Below are 15,359 nucleotides of genomic sequence, written 5' to 3'. Positions count from 1 at the left end.
CCGCCGGCCGCCATCACAGAACTCAATTTCATATTAAAGGTGAATTAATGACGTGGTAGGCTACCATTTTCTCCTTCATTTAAGACGTCAACGCGAATTTGAAGTATTGATAATTAATTATGAACACATTTCTACCGTTTTAGTTCTACTAACTTTTTAATAATCATGAAATTTATTTAACTGCTTTCTTACCGTCAAAGTCCGTCAAAGTTCTATCTATCTATCTATCTATCTATCTATCTATCTATCTATCTATCTATCTATCTATCTATCTATCTATCTATCTATATCTTTTAGTTCTACCAACTTTTTAATAATCATGAATTTTATTTAACTGCTTTATTACCGTCAAAGATCGATCTATCTATCTATCTATCTATCTATCTATCTATCTATCTATCTATCTATCTATCTATCTATCTATCTATCTATCTACCTTTTAGTTCTACCAACTTTTTAATAATCATGAATTTTATTTAACTGCTTTATTACCATCAAAGTTCTATCTATCTATCTATCTATCTATCTATCTATCTATCTATCTATCTATCTATCTATCTATCTATCAAGTCATTTTAGTATCAGGACATTAGTTATAGTTTGTTGCATATAGCTTTATTCCATTCAAAATAATGTGATGCATATTTACAAAATAAAAAAAATAAAAATAGATATCTGATGTAATAATCCCTTCTGTGGGCATAATGCAACAGCTAATCAAGGAAAATTGTCTCTCCCCTGTTGTGTCATTATCATAACAGATGTACTGTGCGTGTGGTTGAATATAGAGCAGATGATGGAAAACACTCACACAAAAGTGTTTAGAAAAATGGAAAGACATAAGAGCATCATAATTTGAATGTGATCAAATGGAACATGTGAAGTAAATATTTTTAAAAGGTTTGACATTTTCAGTACTCCCAATATATTGGAAAAAAATGACCTACTGTCGTTATACCTGTTGCCATGCTGCCCACTAATATTTCCATATTGATCACCTTTACGCTGTTTGATATAGATGGAGAAATGTTACATAACATCAGGAGAGTCTTTCATCCATTGGGCCCTCAGATGTTTATTTCTTAGAAATCAACGCATTAATATCGTCCTCTGGTTGAAGGCTGTGCCACTGCGCGATGGGCCGCCTTGGGTTGGCGAGCATGTCCGACCAATGATGTTGCTCGCTTCCGGCGATGCTCCCGCCCAGCAGGACTTTCCCAATGGCGTCGTTTTTTCCAATCTTGTCATAGTCCAACACGGTCACTGCGACCTGCACTTTCTGCAGATGCATTTGTCAAATATTTCTGTGTAAGAAACAGCCACGGGATTGTTATATTTTTCTGCTATCTATCTCTTGGTGTACCTCTATTTGTTCACACGACACTTCAAAGCTGAACGACTCATTGTAGTAAGGGTTCAAAGTATTCTTCTTGATGCTGGTTTTCTTTTTCTTGAGTCTTTTCCCATTCAGCATCAAGTGGATCTTCACATAAGGGTCTAACGAGAAGAACGGGAACATTTAACAGTGCATCAATAGCTCCTTAACTCAAAGCACTAAAAAGTCTGGAGATTAGAGAGCATGCTTTGTTGTTTGACTCACCTGATAATCCACCCACATCCATTTTCTTCAGGTTTTTGGCCTCCAGGATCACTACGGTCAACTTGCCTGCTGTCGGAACGTACCTCAAGGACAAACAAATATCTCCGAGCCGCTCACTCTGACACACAGCGAGAGAGGTACACAGCAAAATATGAACTCCTCCAAGCCGCATTTTCGATATAGCTCTCGTATCTCAGTCGATGATCGGCTTGGCACAACAAAATCGAGGTCTTATACGCACCTCCTCTTTTTCCGCCTTCTGCAGATCGCGCCATTCCTGCAGCGACTGGCTGAAGTCCACGCTGCTCATTGGGATCTTCACCACCCCAATGGCATCGTGCTTGGAGAAGCGGTCAAAGTCGTACACAGTCATCACCAGCGTCTTGCCGCCCAGTTCCGTGTACGGTACCTGTACATACTCATTGTTAGACCCTGTATGCTGATTTTTTTTTTTTTTTTTGTATCCTGGAGCAGAAATATATTTATCTGAAATTTATTCCCACTGTAAATTTTAGCATTCAAAAAATAATAATAATCAAGGGGGGAAAAAATCACCTTAAATGTGAACGTCTCATTGAAATTGGGTTCCAGAGTCTTTCTGTGAACTTTGGTTTCAAACTTTTTCTTTTTGTCCGGGAGCAGATAAACCTTAACGTAAGGGTCCGAGCTTCCGCCCACGTCCATGGCAGGAAGTCCGGCTGCTTGCAAGATGCCCACTACGAGCTTGTGTGAGAATGCAGATTGAAGATTAAGAAAAGTTCTTATTGTCAGATGACATTTGGTTGACATCTCACCATATTATCTGTGAAGTTGTAGTCCAATGTGAAATGTAGTCTACCCAAGTTTTCATCCTCCTTTGGCTGAATGTCTGACAACTCGGTTTCCTTCTTGCTTTCGACTTTTACTGGCTGGACACACAACATGCCGTCGTGTGACATTCAGTCAGTGATTTATGATCCCGTCAAAATTTATGGGGATTTATGAACCAGTTGTGTTGCAAGAGCTGTACCTCTTTGGAACGTTCATCATTTTCCATGTCAAAATCTCCACCCTTGCTCTTCTCTTTTCCTTTTTTCTTGTCCTTGTCCTTTTTCAGACATTTCTTCCACGCGCACGCGCCGAAGGAGAGCAGTACAAACAAACTGACGATACAGAAAGCCACCACCAACCACGATGATGCTGCAATACATTATTAATATGAACGCAACTGAGTGAATCGTAAAATTGTGAGGCTCTAATTATTTGCACGGCACTCTGAAAGTGTTTTTTTTTGGCAAAGAGAGTCCAGCATGTTGACATTGTCTCAGCGATGTAAGTCAGAAGATATTTTGCGTTGACTCACTGTGGATCTGATGAGGCTCGCTCTTGAATTTATCTGGACTTTGGCCTGCGGGGTGCGTTTGGTTTTCTGTGGCGTTGGACCCTTGGGCGGCTCTCGTTGGGACGATCGGAAAAGCTTTGTTGGTTCCCGTCATGTTGTGCTCCTCATAGAACGGACAATTGCATCCTTGGAGAAAAGGAGAACGAGTGTGAAGAGAACAATAACATTCAGAAGAGCAAGAACTTCCATCGAGGCTATTAAAAGTTTGGAGCATATAAATATTCACTAGATTTCTTTTTTTTTAATTCAAACGCGGCTGACTTTTAGGGCCTAATACTCAAAAATTTAAGCAGCAATACACATCTTGCAAAAAACCAAAAACCACTTAAATGCAACTGATCAATCGAGGCTGTAATATTCTCGTATGACAGTCAGTATCGGATGACTTATTTTTCTGCTGTCTAGGCACAAACGGGAAAGCAGCAGGATGTACACTGTTCCACTGCGACTGACCGAGCCGTGACATGGAGGGCAGAGGGGAGCATCACGCGCGAGGACGTGTCGGCCCGCTGCTCCAGAGGTGACTGACAAGCTATGCGCCAAGATCAGTCGGACACATTTTTTATTTTTTAATAGGAGTCTTCGTCAGTTAATCCTCTTCTTTTATTCGATAACTACAGATTTTCATTCATGTTGCAGGCTACTCCAGCTCAACTTTGTACTGCTCATCAAATAACATGTTGGATTATAACAAACAACAAATATTTACACTTCAATTCACACCAATGGTAAAATGGCACAGGGAAAAAAAGGCATGAGTCAGAATTTCCTGACTAGGAATCAGACATGCTGACTAGTCCTCCATTTATTGCAAAGAAAATTGCTGACTTGGCTGAATAATAGACAATTAGAAAGTGTTGCAAACACTTACATTTTATCTTCAAGATAGTAACTTTTTCTAATAAACAAGATGCGAAATCACGTAGACTATTTTTTTTATATTTAAATACAATAAACCCTCATTCTTTTAGAAACGGTGCTGACAATAGCAATATTTTTCTCTCTCTTTCTAAAATTGTTCAGCATCAAAGCGAGTCACAAAACAGACCTACCAATATCCCGACTGTCCAAACAGCAGCGATGTCCAGACTCACAAGTGCTCCCTTTTCTCCCCACGTACAGAGAGGAAGATGATGATGAAGAGGAGGAGGAGAAAGGATGACAGAAGTGGACAGGACAGGCGGAGGACAAGCATGTGGTAGGGGAAAGAGTCACTTTGACAGCCTTTGTGTTTTTATGCCACTCTGGAAGTTTGAAGAACCGTAATGAAAAACGGGACAAAGTAATTTCCAATGTAAACTTTGCTTAAGTAGCTTCCAAGTGAAGGAGTCTCGTGGGACTACTTATTTTTCTCTGCCTCATCCATACAAGTCCCCCTCATTGAACCATTTGTGAATATTCATCAGTATAGTGACACTGCTTTTTAAAAGCTTGTTAGCATACTGAAAGTTCAGCACTCATGTGCATTAACATTCAGATTGAGCAGATGAGCATGTGTGTGAGCATGTCGACGCATAAGCGCCACCATATCGTCTATGTATAGACAATAGCTGCCGGATTTAGAAACTTAGGATGTGGTTTCTGCAACAACAGAGAGAGATCAGGTTCCAGACTCAGGCCCTGTTCACCTTGAAACACCAGAAATGAGCAAGAGAAGGCAGGGTGAGACAAAGAAGCAGGGAAGGTTGAACACAAAATGGACTCAAGGATGAATTCAATCATTTTTGACAAAGGTTAAGGTCACGGTGGCGTCATAAAAGACTTGGTAGGCCTTTTTGTGTCATCTGGGGAATACATTGAGGGAGTCCTTCCAAATTTACAATAATGTCAACTAGGAAGAAAAATTAATGTCATTTAAAATTCTTGTCTACAGTCTAACATATGTAGAGTTGTGTATTCATGTGACCAAATACATAAATATACATATACCTGCTATTTCAAATGCAGAATAAATGTTCTAATAAAAATATATGGCGAAAATTTGTACGTAAATCGAATCATTTTAATTCACATGCAATTCACGTTGCCACACGCTAGGCGGCAGTGTTGTTTTCTGATCAGCATTGCGTTTGCGTACCTACAAGAGAAGAAGCGCCGTCTCCTGGATACCGATAGAAGCGGCGTTGTTTTGATTCCGTTATGGTGAGTTCTGCTTTTTTATTTCCTCAAATATTCTCGTCTGTGTTTGACTTCTAGATAGGCAAATGGTTCGCTTTTTGAGTCCATGAGTCAGATAAAGAAGCAAAGTGAGACGGCGTGAATCGCCCCTTGTCAGTTTAGTGATGAGAACGCTACTAGATGCTAACTAAGTAATACGCCGAGTGTATTGTCTGCAATATTTATTTCGTCATTATAGTGTTGTTCCTAACGTAATGTTCATCGGGTGTATGTCAACAGTGTACAATTAATCCCAATGAACGAATTATGTCTGGTAAACCCATCCAACTGGACTTTACAGTAAATTGAATAAGTAGTATTGCAATTTAGTAGCATGCAGATGCGTGTAGGAAACAGATGCATGTAGGATACAAATAATAATAATATATATAGTATTTTTTAATTTTTTTTGCAGGATCATGAAGCTGGGCACAAGGTCATTGCTTGCATTGCCATTCATCCATTTTTGCTTGTAGACAAACAAGCCTGCACACTCGCATACAGTTCAGAGTCTTAGAGGAGTCCAACATTGTGGAATGTTGGAGGAAACTGGAGTGCCCGGGGAAAACATGCAAACTCCACACAAGCAGGTTGGAGATGAGATTCTGTCTCAGAACAGAACTGCCACAGTGCTGCCCTCATTTGCATTATACTAAAAATATTTACATCCTCCAGCCTAGGCAATGTGAGCATAATGTATTTTGCAAACTACCTTCAGACATCCCTTCTTTTTTTTTTTTTTAGTAATTAGGAATGCGGCCAGTGCAGCATCTTCACCAGAAACATGTCCTGCAGACTGTGTGTGCGCTGGAGGCCGTCGTCCTGCGCACCTTCGGCCCCGAGGGAGGGCAGGTGCTTTTCACACGAGACAACGGACAGGCAATGTTGAGCCGTAGCGGAACGCGCATTCTCACAGCGCTACGACTTGAGCACCCGCTCGCCAGGTAACAACTCAGCTTCTGGCAGTCAGATAATCAAATGCCTGACTATGTCAGCATTAAGTTTGATGTATAAAATACTTTGGGGACTGCCAGAGTTGTTGAGATGACATGAAATTTTGCTGACACCCTTTATTTGATTCTCTTTCATTTTAGGATGCTGGTCGAGTGCGTCTGGAAGCATAGCGGGAAAACGGGAGATGGATCCAAATCATTTATCCTTCTCGTGGCGTCGTTGTTACGCACCATTTACACCGCAGCCTCTAAGGAACCAAATGTATCTCGCGTATACCACTCAAGGGAAGTGGCCGAGTCCACCGCTGCCAGGCGCATGGCTGACCAAATGCTGGCTTTTGCATCAGAGAAGCTGAAAGATGTGATTGCTCTTGCAGTGGCTCCTATCGGATTCAGTCTGTCAAGTGCGCAATCGGCATCAAACTCTGATGTGGCTCATGTCGAGACGTTGTTGGCGTCTTTCTTTCGTACCCGTTTGGGTTGGGCCCACTGTGACTTCATGGGCGGGCTCATTTTCAAACTGCTCGGTAAATGTTCTCAATCGGATTCATCTTCCTCCTCACTCCGGTTTCTAAACGACAATTTCCCCGCGCTGCATACGCGGGTTTCTGGCTTTCCTGTTAGCTGTTCACGTTTGATTGAGGGGCAAGTCATCCACAGGGACTTTGCCACACACTGCCATGGCGATCAACATCCAGTCAAGGCGGTAGTTTTTAACATAGCCCTGCACCCCGAATGGCTAAACGCAAGTCACATGGTGGAGATCGGAAACGGAACGCATGGCAAGAGCATCATGCACTTTAGCGCCTGGGCGGAAAGCTCCCTGGAGAACATTTTTGCCAGCCTTCAAACTCTCGGAGTCTCCATCCTGCTATTTGCTGTCAAACAATCCGAAGCCATCCTGAGTTTAGCGACGCAGGCGGAGATGTGCGTGGTGGAGTGCGTGGACGAAGATGAACTCGCACTCTTCCTCCATCTGAGCGGGGCCTCGGCCGTCACAGATTATCGGGAGATCCGACCAGAACACGTTGCTTCTTTGGCATTTTGTCGACCGATACTTCTGGGAGCCCGTAGGTGAGGACACATTTTATGACCACACAATATCGCTGCTGCCATCATGTGATTTGACTGTTAAAATTCTGCCGTTCCACAGATACGTTCACGTGGCTTTTCCCGATTCCAAAGTCACCCAACCAAGTAGTCTCATCATCTGCGGCTTGGGTGAAGGGCAAACGGATCAATATGCAGGTGCCGCCCAGGATGCCGTCCGCATGCTACGTACAACATGGGAGCCCCCGGGTGCAACCGGTAAAGATCCATCCTCTACTTTGCCGGGCTGCGTCATACCCGCCGGCGGCACTTTTGAGTTTCTCTTACACTACGCTCTCCTGCAACACGGCATTTCTGAAAACATACCCGTTGTGTGCCAGCTCTTGGCAGAGGCGTTACTGCATCTTCCGCGACTGATTCACTCCAACAAGCCAAAACATTTCTTACAAATTCAATCAAGAGTCTGGAGCTTTTATCGGAATCCTTTCCAACCTGACGGATTGTTATGGCAGCCGGAGATTAGCCTAGCAAATCACGGTGAGCAATGTTCTCAAGGAGACGCCACACCAAGTCTGAATTGTTTATCAGGGCTTGAGTCTGTTTCATGTAAATTCCATCTCATTCTGGCTGTGCTGCAATGTGTCAAAAGCCTCCTCCGAGTGGACACTGTGCTGCATGTAGCCAACGAATTGCATCCAAAATCAGCCAAATCCAATAATTCATCAGATGATGAAGACTAAATTTTTAACCTTAATTCGTGTGAGTTGCTGCCACTTTATCGTGTTTACCATTTTGCCTCTGTTTCTTAAATTCATTTGTTATCATTTTACAAGGTGTATATAAGAGGCAAGACGTACCAACCTTTGTGTTTATTTTGGCCACTCACCATGACTCCTCTTTCTTATCTCATTTTTGCTTGCACTCTTCCCCCGACCACCGCAAAAGCAAATAAGAGAACAACACTTGCTCGTAAATTTAAACACATTCCTTTGCACAATCAGTGTTGTCTTTAGCGGAGGTCTCAGGGTGGAGAGCTGGCTTGTCAACAACCAAATCAGTCAAACCAACTGTGTACTTCCCTGTTTTCTAATCAGACCCGCACCAGGTCTTAGTTCCTATGAAGTGGAGTTCTGAGGTGGGTTTTGTTTTTTAAAGTTGATTCCAAGATAAGCACAAAAACAAGGCTTCTTTGAAATTGAATGAAAACTCGTATATTGGAAAAGTTGGTGCGAGTTAGAATAAAAGCGTGATGCAGTCAATATTTAACTCCATGTTTGTTTATTTGACTCTTGAATCATCTGTGTGTATGATATGAATCAACCAATATGAGTAAAATGAAAACATTTTGAAAATTCATAACGTGATAATGTGGATTTATAAAGAGAATAAAAACGTGACAAAAACAGGCATTTCTTCAAAGAGGTGAGCCAACAAAATGACAAATAACACTTAGATCTAAATTACAAAAAGTAGTTTACAGCTGAGAATCCTGTTAATTCAAATCCATTCACACATCCATTTGGCAGTTGTTGGATTTTTTTCGGTTGCGCACCACAACCCGTTCCGCCAATAAGTGAGAGGCCTCAATAGAGATGTGATCAATAAACAACGAGCTGATCTTTTAAGATGTTTTGCACTAAATTCACTCAGGTGATCTCAATGTGGGACATTTGTCACTCAAGCACAGATGCGACCCATTTTATAGCTGGGCCTGACAACCACATAGACGTAAGGGTGTGAGATTTCCTCCTCCCCCACCCTACCGAACTGGCAGTAGGGAGCCATGTAACTGGGAATGACATCATGCAACATTAACGAGGACTCCAGTATACGTCTGCGGGTATCACACCACCTCCCGAGACTTCCTGATAGCGCAGCACAGGAGCATGCTAAAGATCATCCCAAACACCTAGCAAGAGAAAAATAAAATTAGTTTGTTGCACTCTTGATTGAGCGGGCCAAGCGTTCATTACCATAATGACCCCAATGGTGATGCCCACTCCTCCTATGATGTGGAGCTTGGAGTCAAAAACTTCATCAATGGCATCGGGGCAGCTCTGTAACACAAGAAGATTTATGTGGGCTTTTCTCGGGTCTTGCTAGTAAAACCATTGTTGCCATAGAAACCACAGCAAGAAGGCTAAAGGAATGTAATGGAAAAACTGCACCATCATTATGTGGTATGGATATGTAATTACCAAGAATTATCAGGAGTCTCGGAATATCGTGGAATATAATAGTTGCATTTGTTTTTTCAAACGTTTACAGAAATTTGTTTTGGTTTTGGAACATGTGATTCAAATTTGCTTCTGACCAATGTAATTGGTTCCTTAATTATAATTTAAAAAAATTAAAACTTCAGATTTAATAAAAGAAAATCTGTGGTAATGCTAACAAATTATTTTATTATTAAAATCACCAATTTTTTTTCTATTTCAATGCTTTTTGACCTCATCGAATGTGCTGGCTCATCAGTCTTTTTATGTCAAAGTCAAAGTCAGCTTTATTGTCAATCCCTTCATATGTCAAGACACACAAAGAAACCGAAATTCCGTTTCCTCCATCCCACGGTGACGAGACATACAAGTAGGCGACACAAAACAAAAACAAGAAGGCACATTTATGTATTATTTATCTAACTCAAACATGGATATCGAGCCCGGGAGTTTGTCCAGCCACTTGCCATTTTCCGACCCTTGTTAAAAGTTGTGATCCTACCTTGATGATGAGTGCCTCAAGGAGGTCTCCTTTAGGACAGGTGTCTTTGGCACCGTCAAACACAGAACCAGTTGGACCGCAACAGTTGAGCTGCAACAACACAACACCAAAACTCTTAAACAACACAGTTGGTTTTCCTCAGTGGATCTTGTTGCTAGGCAACATTGTTTATTTGTTTGCATCTAGGCCAAAACAAATTCGATGCCTGATCATGATGGGATGTTTCGCTGTATCTATTTACAAACCATTCAAACTAGATTACATCCTGCTTTCAGGCTTCATGCTATGCTTGTCTGATTAGCTCCCAAATCAACATTGACGCATCTCCAAGAGTGAAAATACAATCAATGCTTTAACTGTTTTCATCCTTGAGCCCAGTTGACTTGGTAACAAAAGCTCTACTTGGCATTGTAAACCGGATTTTTTTAATCCTCAGAATATTTTGATAAAAGCATGTCAGATCTTTGATCATTATGAAGAAGCTCACGCCAGTTTGAATCACACGCAGAGTTTCTCGAAGACGCTCATCCTGTCTGTCTTTGTATTCGTTGTAGGTCTGAAGGTAGAATGTGGTGATGTCGTCCACCACCTGCCATGCAAGCAAAAAAAAAAAAGATTTACATCTTCCTTCTCTTAGAACTCATTTATATTTTTGGCAAGTGCAACTTTATGAAGACTTTAGCACTTAAGCCAAGTGAGTTATCGTACCTTGCTCTGGTTGGAAAATCCCCAGATGCCAGCGGCGACTTCAATGGCAAAGATGATAAGCAGGAAGAAGAAAAACTATGAGGAGGATAACGGAAGTTAGAATGCCGCGTTAGCATGCATAAACAAGTCAAGTCGTCTGAGCGGAAGTGAACTTGATTTACATAGAGCCCTCCTACTGGGAGATTTAGTACAAGACGATTAAGCCCCGAGAGGAGGCGACGAGTGAGCCACGCAGGCTGGCCTTGGCCCTCTTTCGGCAAACGCTGATGAAAACGGGCATTTCAAAGGCTCGGGGTCGATTCACCTTCTACTCAGGCTAAAATCGGACCCGAAATCTTAAAGATCGTTTTTCCCTCGGAGTTGAGCTTTACTTACAAATCTACTTAAGAGCGTTTAATTGTCACACAGGCATAGAGGAACCAAGATAAGTTGTAGTGAAGAAGTCATCATTTCCAGACTAATTAATTGAACTTGTACAATGACTGGGTTAAACCATACATACCAGTCCCAGCATACACGGAGACTCCTGGATGGCACCACAACATCCGAGAAATCCTACAACCATCATTAGCGCCCCAGCGCCAATCAGGATGTACACACCTAGGCAAGGCAAGGCAGTTTTATTTATATAGCACATTTCAGACACAAGGCAACTCAATGTGCTTTGCATAAAAAGGATTAAAAAGCATAGAGCATAGAAAGGGAAAAAATACAGAATATAATGCATACAAAATCAAGACTAAAAAAATCGTTAAAAAGTATTAAAAAACAAAGAGCATAGCGAGTGAGAGTAACCTACACACACATAACAACAAAAATCATACCAAAACTGCCTTTTGACCAAATGTTGTTCTTTTTAAAGGTAATAATATTTATTCATTTATAGGTTGTTGTTTTTTTTAGATTGCTTGTATACAAATGTTTGTGGCTCGCTCCTAACATCTAGTGCAAAACTAAACCGAGTAAATCTTCTCTGTAGTCCTGGTTTTAAATGCAACATTTGTATAGAAAAGCCTCTTACCGGTGTAAAACACATATGGAGACTCTGGTCCTTCAAACAGGCCTTTGGTCTTGGGGTCTAATCTCAACCACAGGCCGATGGAAAACACAGCAGTGCCTGCAAGCTGAAGCAACAACATATAAAAAAGATTTGAGTTCATTTGGGATCATTATTGGCAAATGACACTTTATTAGGAACATATGCTAATTTAGGGTTTTCCTATTTATTGACCTTAAGCACATGTGTGTTCTGGCTGTCACTGGCACACATAAACAATGTTTTTTTTAATTTTCAATCACCAATCAAAAAATTAAAAATAAAACTAATAATTTCTGATGATCCCTTATGGCAAAATGCCGCAACAGTTGTTGGGAATGACTTTTCTAATCCAATACAAGAGTCAGATCAAATCAGTTTTCTTTTCACCACTACAAACTCCCACCTCAAAAATAAACACCGGATTAAAGTAATGCTTCCATAACAGACAGTGTCAACCAAAACAAAGCTTTGTTTTATTTGTTAAGACATTTGATAAACTTCTTGTATCGGGGCTTAGTATGGTTATCCCGGCATATCATACAAAATGTTTTCAAAGATGTGTGTTGCCGGATTTCCTCTACCTGAGACTCATTCGCGCACGGAGCCATTTTGTTTTGAGCACACATGCTTGGACATGACTGTCGAACTTCACAGTGACTCATTGTGAGGGTATGCCATACCATAAATGTAACCACACGTATCTGTACTGATTGTGTTTTTCCTGAATATTTGACTCACAAAAATAGAAACTTTGGAGAATCCACCACCCATCTTTGCGCCTAATTCTCTCATTCACACACACACCCAACAGGAAAAACAAAGCACACCTACCCAGAAGAATAAGTTGAATATAAACATGAGATACTTGATGCACTTGATCCCCCCAACGACAGCCATGCTGACAAGTTAGATGACAACCTTTAAATTCCTGAGAGGAAGCGGTGTTAACGTGAGCTGAAAACAAGTTTAGAAGTGAAAGCGTCCTGAATACGCCACACCTTCAGTCGCCTGAACGCACACTCGGGGAGTGGCGAGAACTTCAGGGCCTACTCCACAAACTGGCCTATCAATCTTAAGCCTGCCCCTGTTCCTTCCTCTGTTTGTTTCTTGCTTGCATGGATTGCGGTGGTAACGGCTCCTGCGTGAGAAGCTGCAGGCAGTCAGCCAAAATTGTGACACGTCTGATGGCAACACCGTTAGAACACGCTGACATTAAGCCAGATACATACATAGAGAGTTTTGTCATTTTAACTGTTTTATTTAAAATGTGACAAAACCCACATGGGATGTGGAAAAGGAATTGGATCGTGTGTTTTTACAGCTCTTAAAAGCAGTGCCATCTAAAATTATTTTTCCAATGGCCACATGATTGACTGGCAATACTCTGCCTATTGTCCAACACCAACTATAGGTTCCAGTACAGCCATGAACCTAATGAGGATTTGCATAAAAAAATATTTGAATAATTCCTATATTAAAAATAATTGTGTTTTTTATGTAATTTTCAATTTTCTATTGCTGGTCATTTTTTAGCTGCAAGGTATAATTATCAAAAGCACGATACAGTGATCCCTCGCTACTTTGCGTTTCGTTTATCGCGGCTTCACTACATCGCAGATTTTTTTTCCAAATTAAAAAAACATTTAAAAGTCAAAATAAAACTTCTAAATTGAGGAAACATGTGTCTAACCTTTAGGACAATGTAGTATTGCTCCAAATGTTCGTTTACATTCCTATAGAAGTACGTTTTCGCGTGTTAGCATGATCGCGAATTAGCATCTTTCCGCTAACTCTTTAGCCTGCCCAGTACTTCGCGGATTTCACTTATCGCGGGTGGTTTTTGGAACCAATTATCCGCGATAAACGAGGGATTACTGTATTTATATTTTTTTGGATTATGCAAAATGTCACTGTGTGTGTAATGTTCCATAGGTAGGGAAATGTAACTTATATGTATTTTGTATGTTTACTTATACAAACCCCATTTGGAATTGGCCAACTGAAGCAAAATGTTTTTCCGACACATTCACGAGTGAGGCACCTGAATATTTTTAGCAATGTTTCCCCCCCGCAGCATTTCCTCTTTCACACACAAACCATGCCCCCATCCCCCTTGTGATGCTTTGTTGTGCTTATTTCCATCGAGAGCTGCAAAATTAAACATTACCAAAAAAGGAGAAAACATTCTTGTGAAACCCACAAGCTGTTTAATATACACAGTTCGAGATAAACAAACACCCACATGGGACACACCCCACGAGTTTACTGGGACTGAGACATAAATAGCGTGCATGAGATATTCAAGAGTCACACACACACACAACCGACCCGAATACACACTCACACACCATCTCCCTGACATGCGCACTACTTCTCCCCACGTGACCATGGCCAACTATTTGTAATCAATAAATGGCAGACTGGTTCAATAATTAAGCGCCTTTCTATTTGTTTTATCTTTCTCTCGAAACCATTTATAGATGCAGCGCCCGCAAATCGTCGATGTGCTCCGTGGAAGTGGGTCACTTGGCCACTGGGGAGGATTACTGCTCCTCAGCTGAGCCTACACGCGCCCGGGACTACGTACAGTAGCGGTCCCGTGGAAAAAAAAAAAAAAAAAAAGATTAAATTGAATCGTAACCCATTCAGGATACACTGCGACAATATGAGGTTTTGCACTATTTCATATTTCCACTCACGACGCACGCCTCAGTCGTCAATACACACAGCCAAATAGATTCTAGTTTTTAAATGCGCTCACCCAGAAGATCAGGTTGAAGGCGAACATCAGGTACTTGATGCACATCTCTCCGCCGGATAGCGCCGCCATGACGAATCTTGTGTTAGTAGTAGAGGATTTAAACCTTTAATTGTGATCGCCACTTCTCTACGCGTGGCGCTGCTGGTGTGTGCATTGAATGGTACCCGCCCCCCCATCCCCCCGAACCTAGCCCACCCCCCTCGGCTGCAAAAAAAAAAAAAAAAGCAAGACAAATAAAATACTATTTCGATAGTACTGCACTAAATACTAAATTATAAGTTTTTGTGTGCTTGTCAATGCATTGCGTCACCATTCAAAGCATCCAGAGCGATCCACAGCGCGATGACGTAAGATTCGTTCCTGATTAAAATTGTTGGCACAATGTAATGACGTCATGGTCAAAAGCGCTCCGCAAGGTCGCTGTCTTGTGGCACTGCCTTGAGCTCATGCCCCTTTGCCCTTGGTGTCCAAAGTGCACCCCCTAATTCATTTGTAACTACAATGGAGATGAAACATTAACACAAAATGATGAGGCAGCAAAATAGATGTTTTGAGTCGACAAAATAGTAATTTGTTGATTAATTTCTCATCAAGAGCTTTGACGTTTGGCTAAGCAAAATGATGTCCTTTCAGGCAATCGGCATTTTAAAATTCTCTTTTCATTGTTCTCTAAGTGAAATATTTCTACTGCATTTCAATCAATCAAGAAATTCTGCAGCGATGTTGGGATCACAAGGAAATGTTTTTCATTCCTGTTAATTGTTTACCCATCTGATAGGTGAGTTTCTTTTCAACATTTCCAAAGAACTCTTTTCCATTGTTTTTATGCAATGTTCGGCATGAGTTAGTCATACGTTTGCTCCTATGGCCTCAGTATCTTCCCCGACAGTTTGTTTCGTAGCACAATTGTTTGGGTTGGCCCTGACACGGGTTTGTACCAGCAGGCTAATCACTCAGCCAGACCATCAGTGGGCATATCCTGGTATTGTCTC

The 15,359-nt window shown here is 41.3% G+C and overlaps 3 protein-coding genes across 7 annotated transcripts; 1 reads left to right on the top strand and 2 right to left on the bottom strand.

Annotated features, from left to right (window-relative positions):
• Positions 1-596: 596 nt before the first annotated feature.
• Positions 597-4,114, bottom strand: syt1b (synaptotagmin Ib). The gene is made up of 9 exons (XM_037255191.1): positions 4,034-4,114; positions 2,943-3,107; positions 2,610-2,779; positions 2,395-2,508; positions 2,156-2,323; positions 1,842-2,009; positions 1,601-1,718; positions 1,364-1,497; positions 597-1,279 (listed from the first exon to the last, which is right to left on the bottom strand). Exons 2-9 carry the CDS (start codon positions 3,073-3,075, stop codon positions 1,076-1,078), a joined length of 1,209 nt encoding a protein of 402 aa, XP_037111086.1. The 5' UTR covers positions 3,076-3,107; positions 4,034-4,114; the 3' UTR covers positions 597-1,075.
• Positions 4,115-5,062: 948 nt separating this feature from the next.
• On the top strand, positions 5,063-8,580 carry bbs10 (Bardet-Biedl syndrome 10). 2 transcript variants are annotated; one of them, XM_037254355.1, is made up of 5 exons: positions 5,063-5,123; positions 5,554-5,728; positions 5,890-6,082; positions 6,233-7,165; positions 7,245-8,580. In XM_037254355.1, exons 3-5 carry the CDS (start codon positions 5,892-5,894, stop codon positions 7,879-7,881), a joined length of 1,761 nt encoding a protein of 586 aa, XP_037110250.1. In that variant the 5' UTR covers positions 5,063-5,123; positions 5,554-5,728; positions 5,890-5,891; the 3' UTR covers positions 7,882-8,580. The 2 variants fall into 2 exon arrangements, with proteins under 2 accessions (XP_037110250.1, XP_037110249.1); XM_037254354.1 differs by having other exon boundaries at positions 5,883-6,082.
• Positions 8,403-14,527, bottom strand: cd9a (CD9 molecule a). 4 transcript variants are annotated; one of them, XR_005098267.1, is made up of 9 exons: positions 14,368-14,436; positions 11,589-11,691; positions 11,070-11,167; positions 10,568-10,642; positions 10,347-10,448; positions 9,860-9,949; positions 9,115-9,198; positions 8,755-9,050; positions 8,403-8,719 (listed from the first exon to the last, which is right to left on the bottom strand). XR_005098267.1 is itself a non-coding variant. In XM_037254361.1 (8 exons), exons 1-8 carry the CDS (start codon positions 14,434-14,436, stop codon positions 8,985-8,987), a joined length of 687 nt encoding a protein of 228 aa, XP_037110256.1. In that variant the 5' UTR covers positions 14,437-14,527; the 3' UTR covers positions 8,403-8,984. The 4 variants fall into 4 exon arrangements, 3 of the variants coding, with proteins under 3 accessions (XP_037110256.1, XP_037110257.1, XP_037110258.1); XM_037254361.1 differs by having other exon boundaries at positions 8,403-9,050; positions 14,368-14,527; XM_037254362.1 differs by lacking the exon at positions 14,368-14,436 and adding an exon at positions 12,438-12,654 and having other exon boundaries at positions 8,403-9,050.
• Positions 14,528-15,359: the final 832 nt, after the last annotated feature.

The sequence above is a fragment of the Syngnathus acus genome, chromosome 6, assembly GCF_901709675.1.
Source record: "Syngnathus acus chromosome 6, fSynAcu1.2, whole genome shotgun sequence".
NCBI classification, from domain to species: Eukaryota; Metazoa; Chordata; class Actinopteri; order Syngnathiformes; family Syngnathidae; genus Syngnathus; species Syngnathus acus.
The sequence above is the reverse complement of the archived record's forward strand: the minus strand, read 5'-3'. Positions and strand labels throughout refer to the sequence as shown.

Coding starts and splice junctions, on each gene's coding strand:
- syt1b (XM_037255191.1), bottom strand. CDS start 3,075: ATGACGGGAACCAACAAAGCTTTTCCGATCGTCCCAACGAGAGCCGCC. Junction 1,719..1,841: donor AGAAGGCGGAAAAAGAGGAG/GTGCGTATAAGA, acceptor GCTGTGTGTCAG/AGTGAGCGGCTCGGAGATAT. Junction 1,280..1,363: donor TGTCGTGTGAACAAATAGAG/GTACACCAAGAG, acceptor ATGCATCTGCAG/AAAGTGCAGGTCGCAGTGAC.
- bbs10 (XM_037254355.1), top strand. CDS start 5,892: ATGCGGCCAGTGCAGCATCTTCACCAGAAACATGTCCTGCAGACTGTG. Junction 6,083..6,232: donor CTTGAGCACCCGCTCGCCAG/GTAACAACTCAG, acceptor CTTTCATTTTAG/GATGCTGGTCGAGTGCGTCT. Junction 7,166..7,244: donor ATACTTCTGGGAGCCCGTAG/GTGAGGACACAT, acceptor GCCGTTCCACAG/ATACGTTCACGTGGCTTTTC.
- cd9a (XM_037254361.1), bottom strand. CDS start 14,436: ATGGCGGCGCTATCCGGCGGAGAGATGTGCATCAAGTACCTGATGTTC. Junction 9,199..9,859: donor TTGAGGCACTCATCATCAAG/GTAGGATCACAA, acceptor CTTGTGTTACAG/AGCTGCCCCGATGCCATTGA. Junction 9,051..9,114: donor TCACCATTGGGGTCATTATG/GTAATGAACGCT, acceptor TTCTCTTGCTAG/GTGTTTGGGATGATCTTTAG.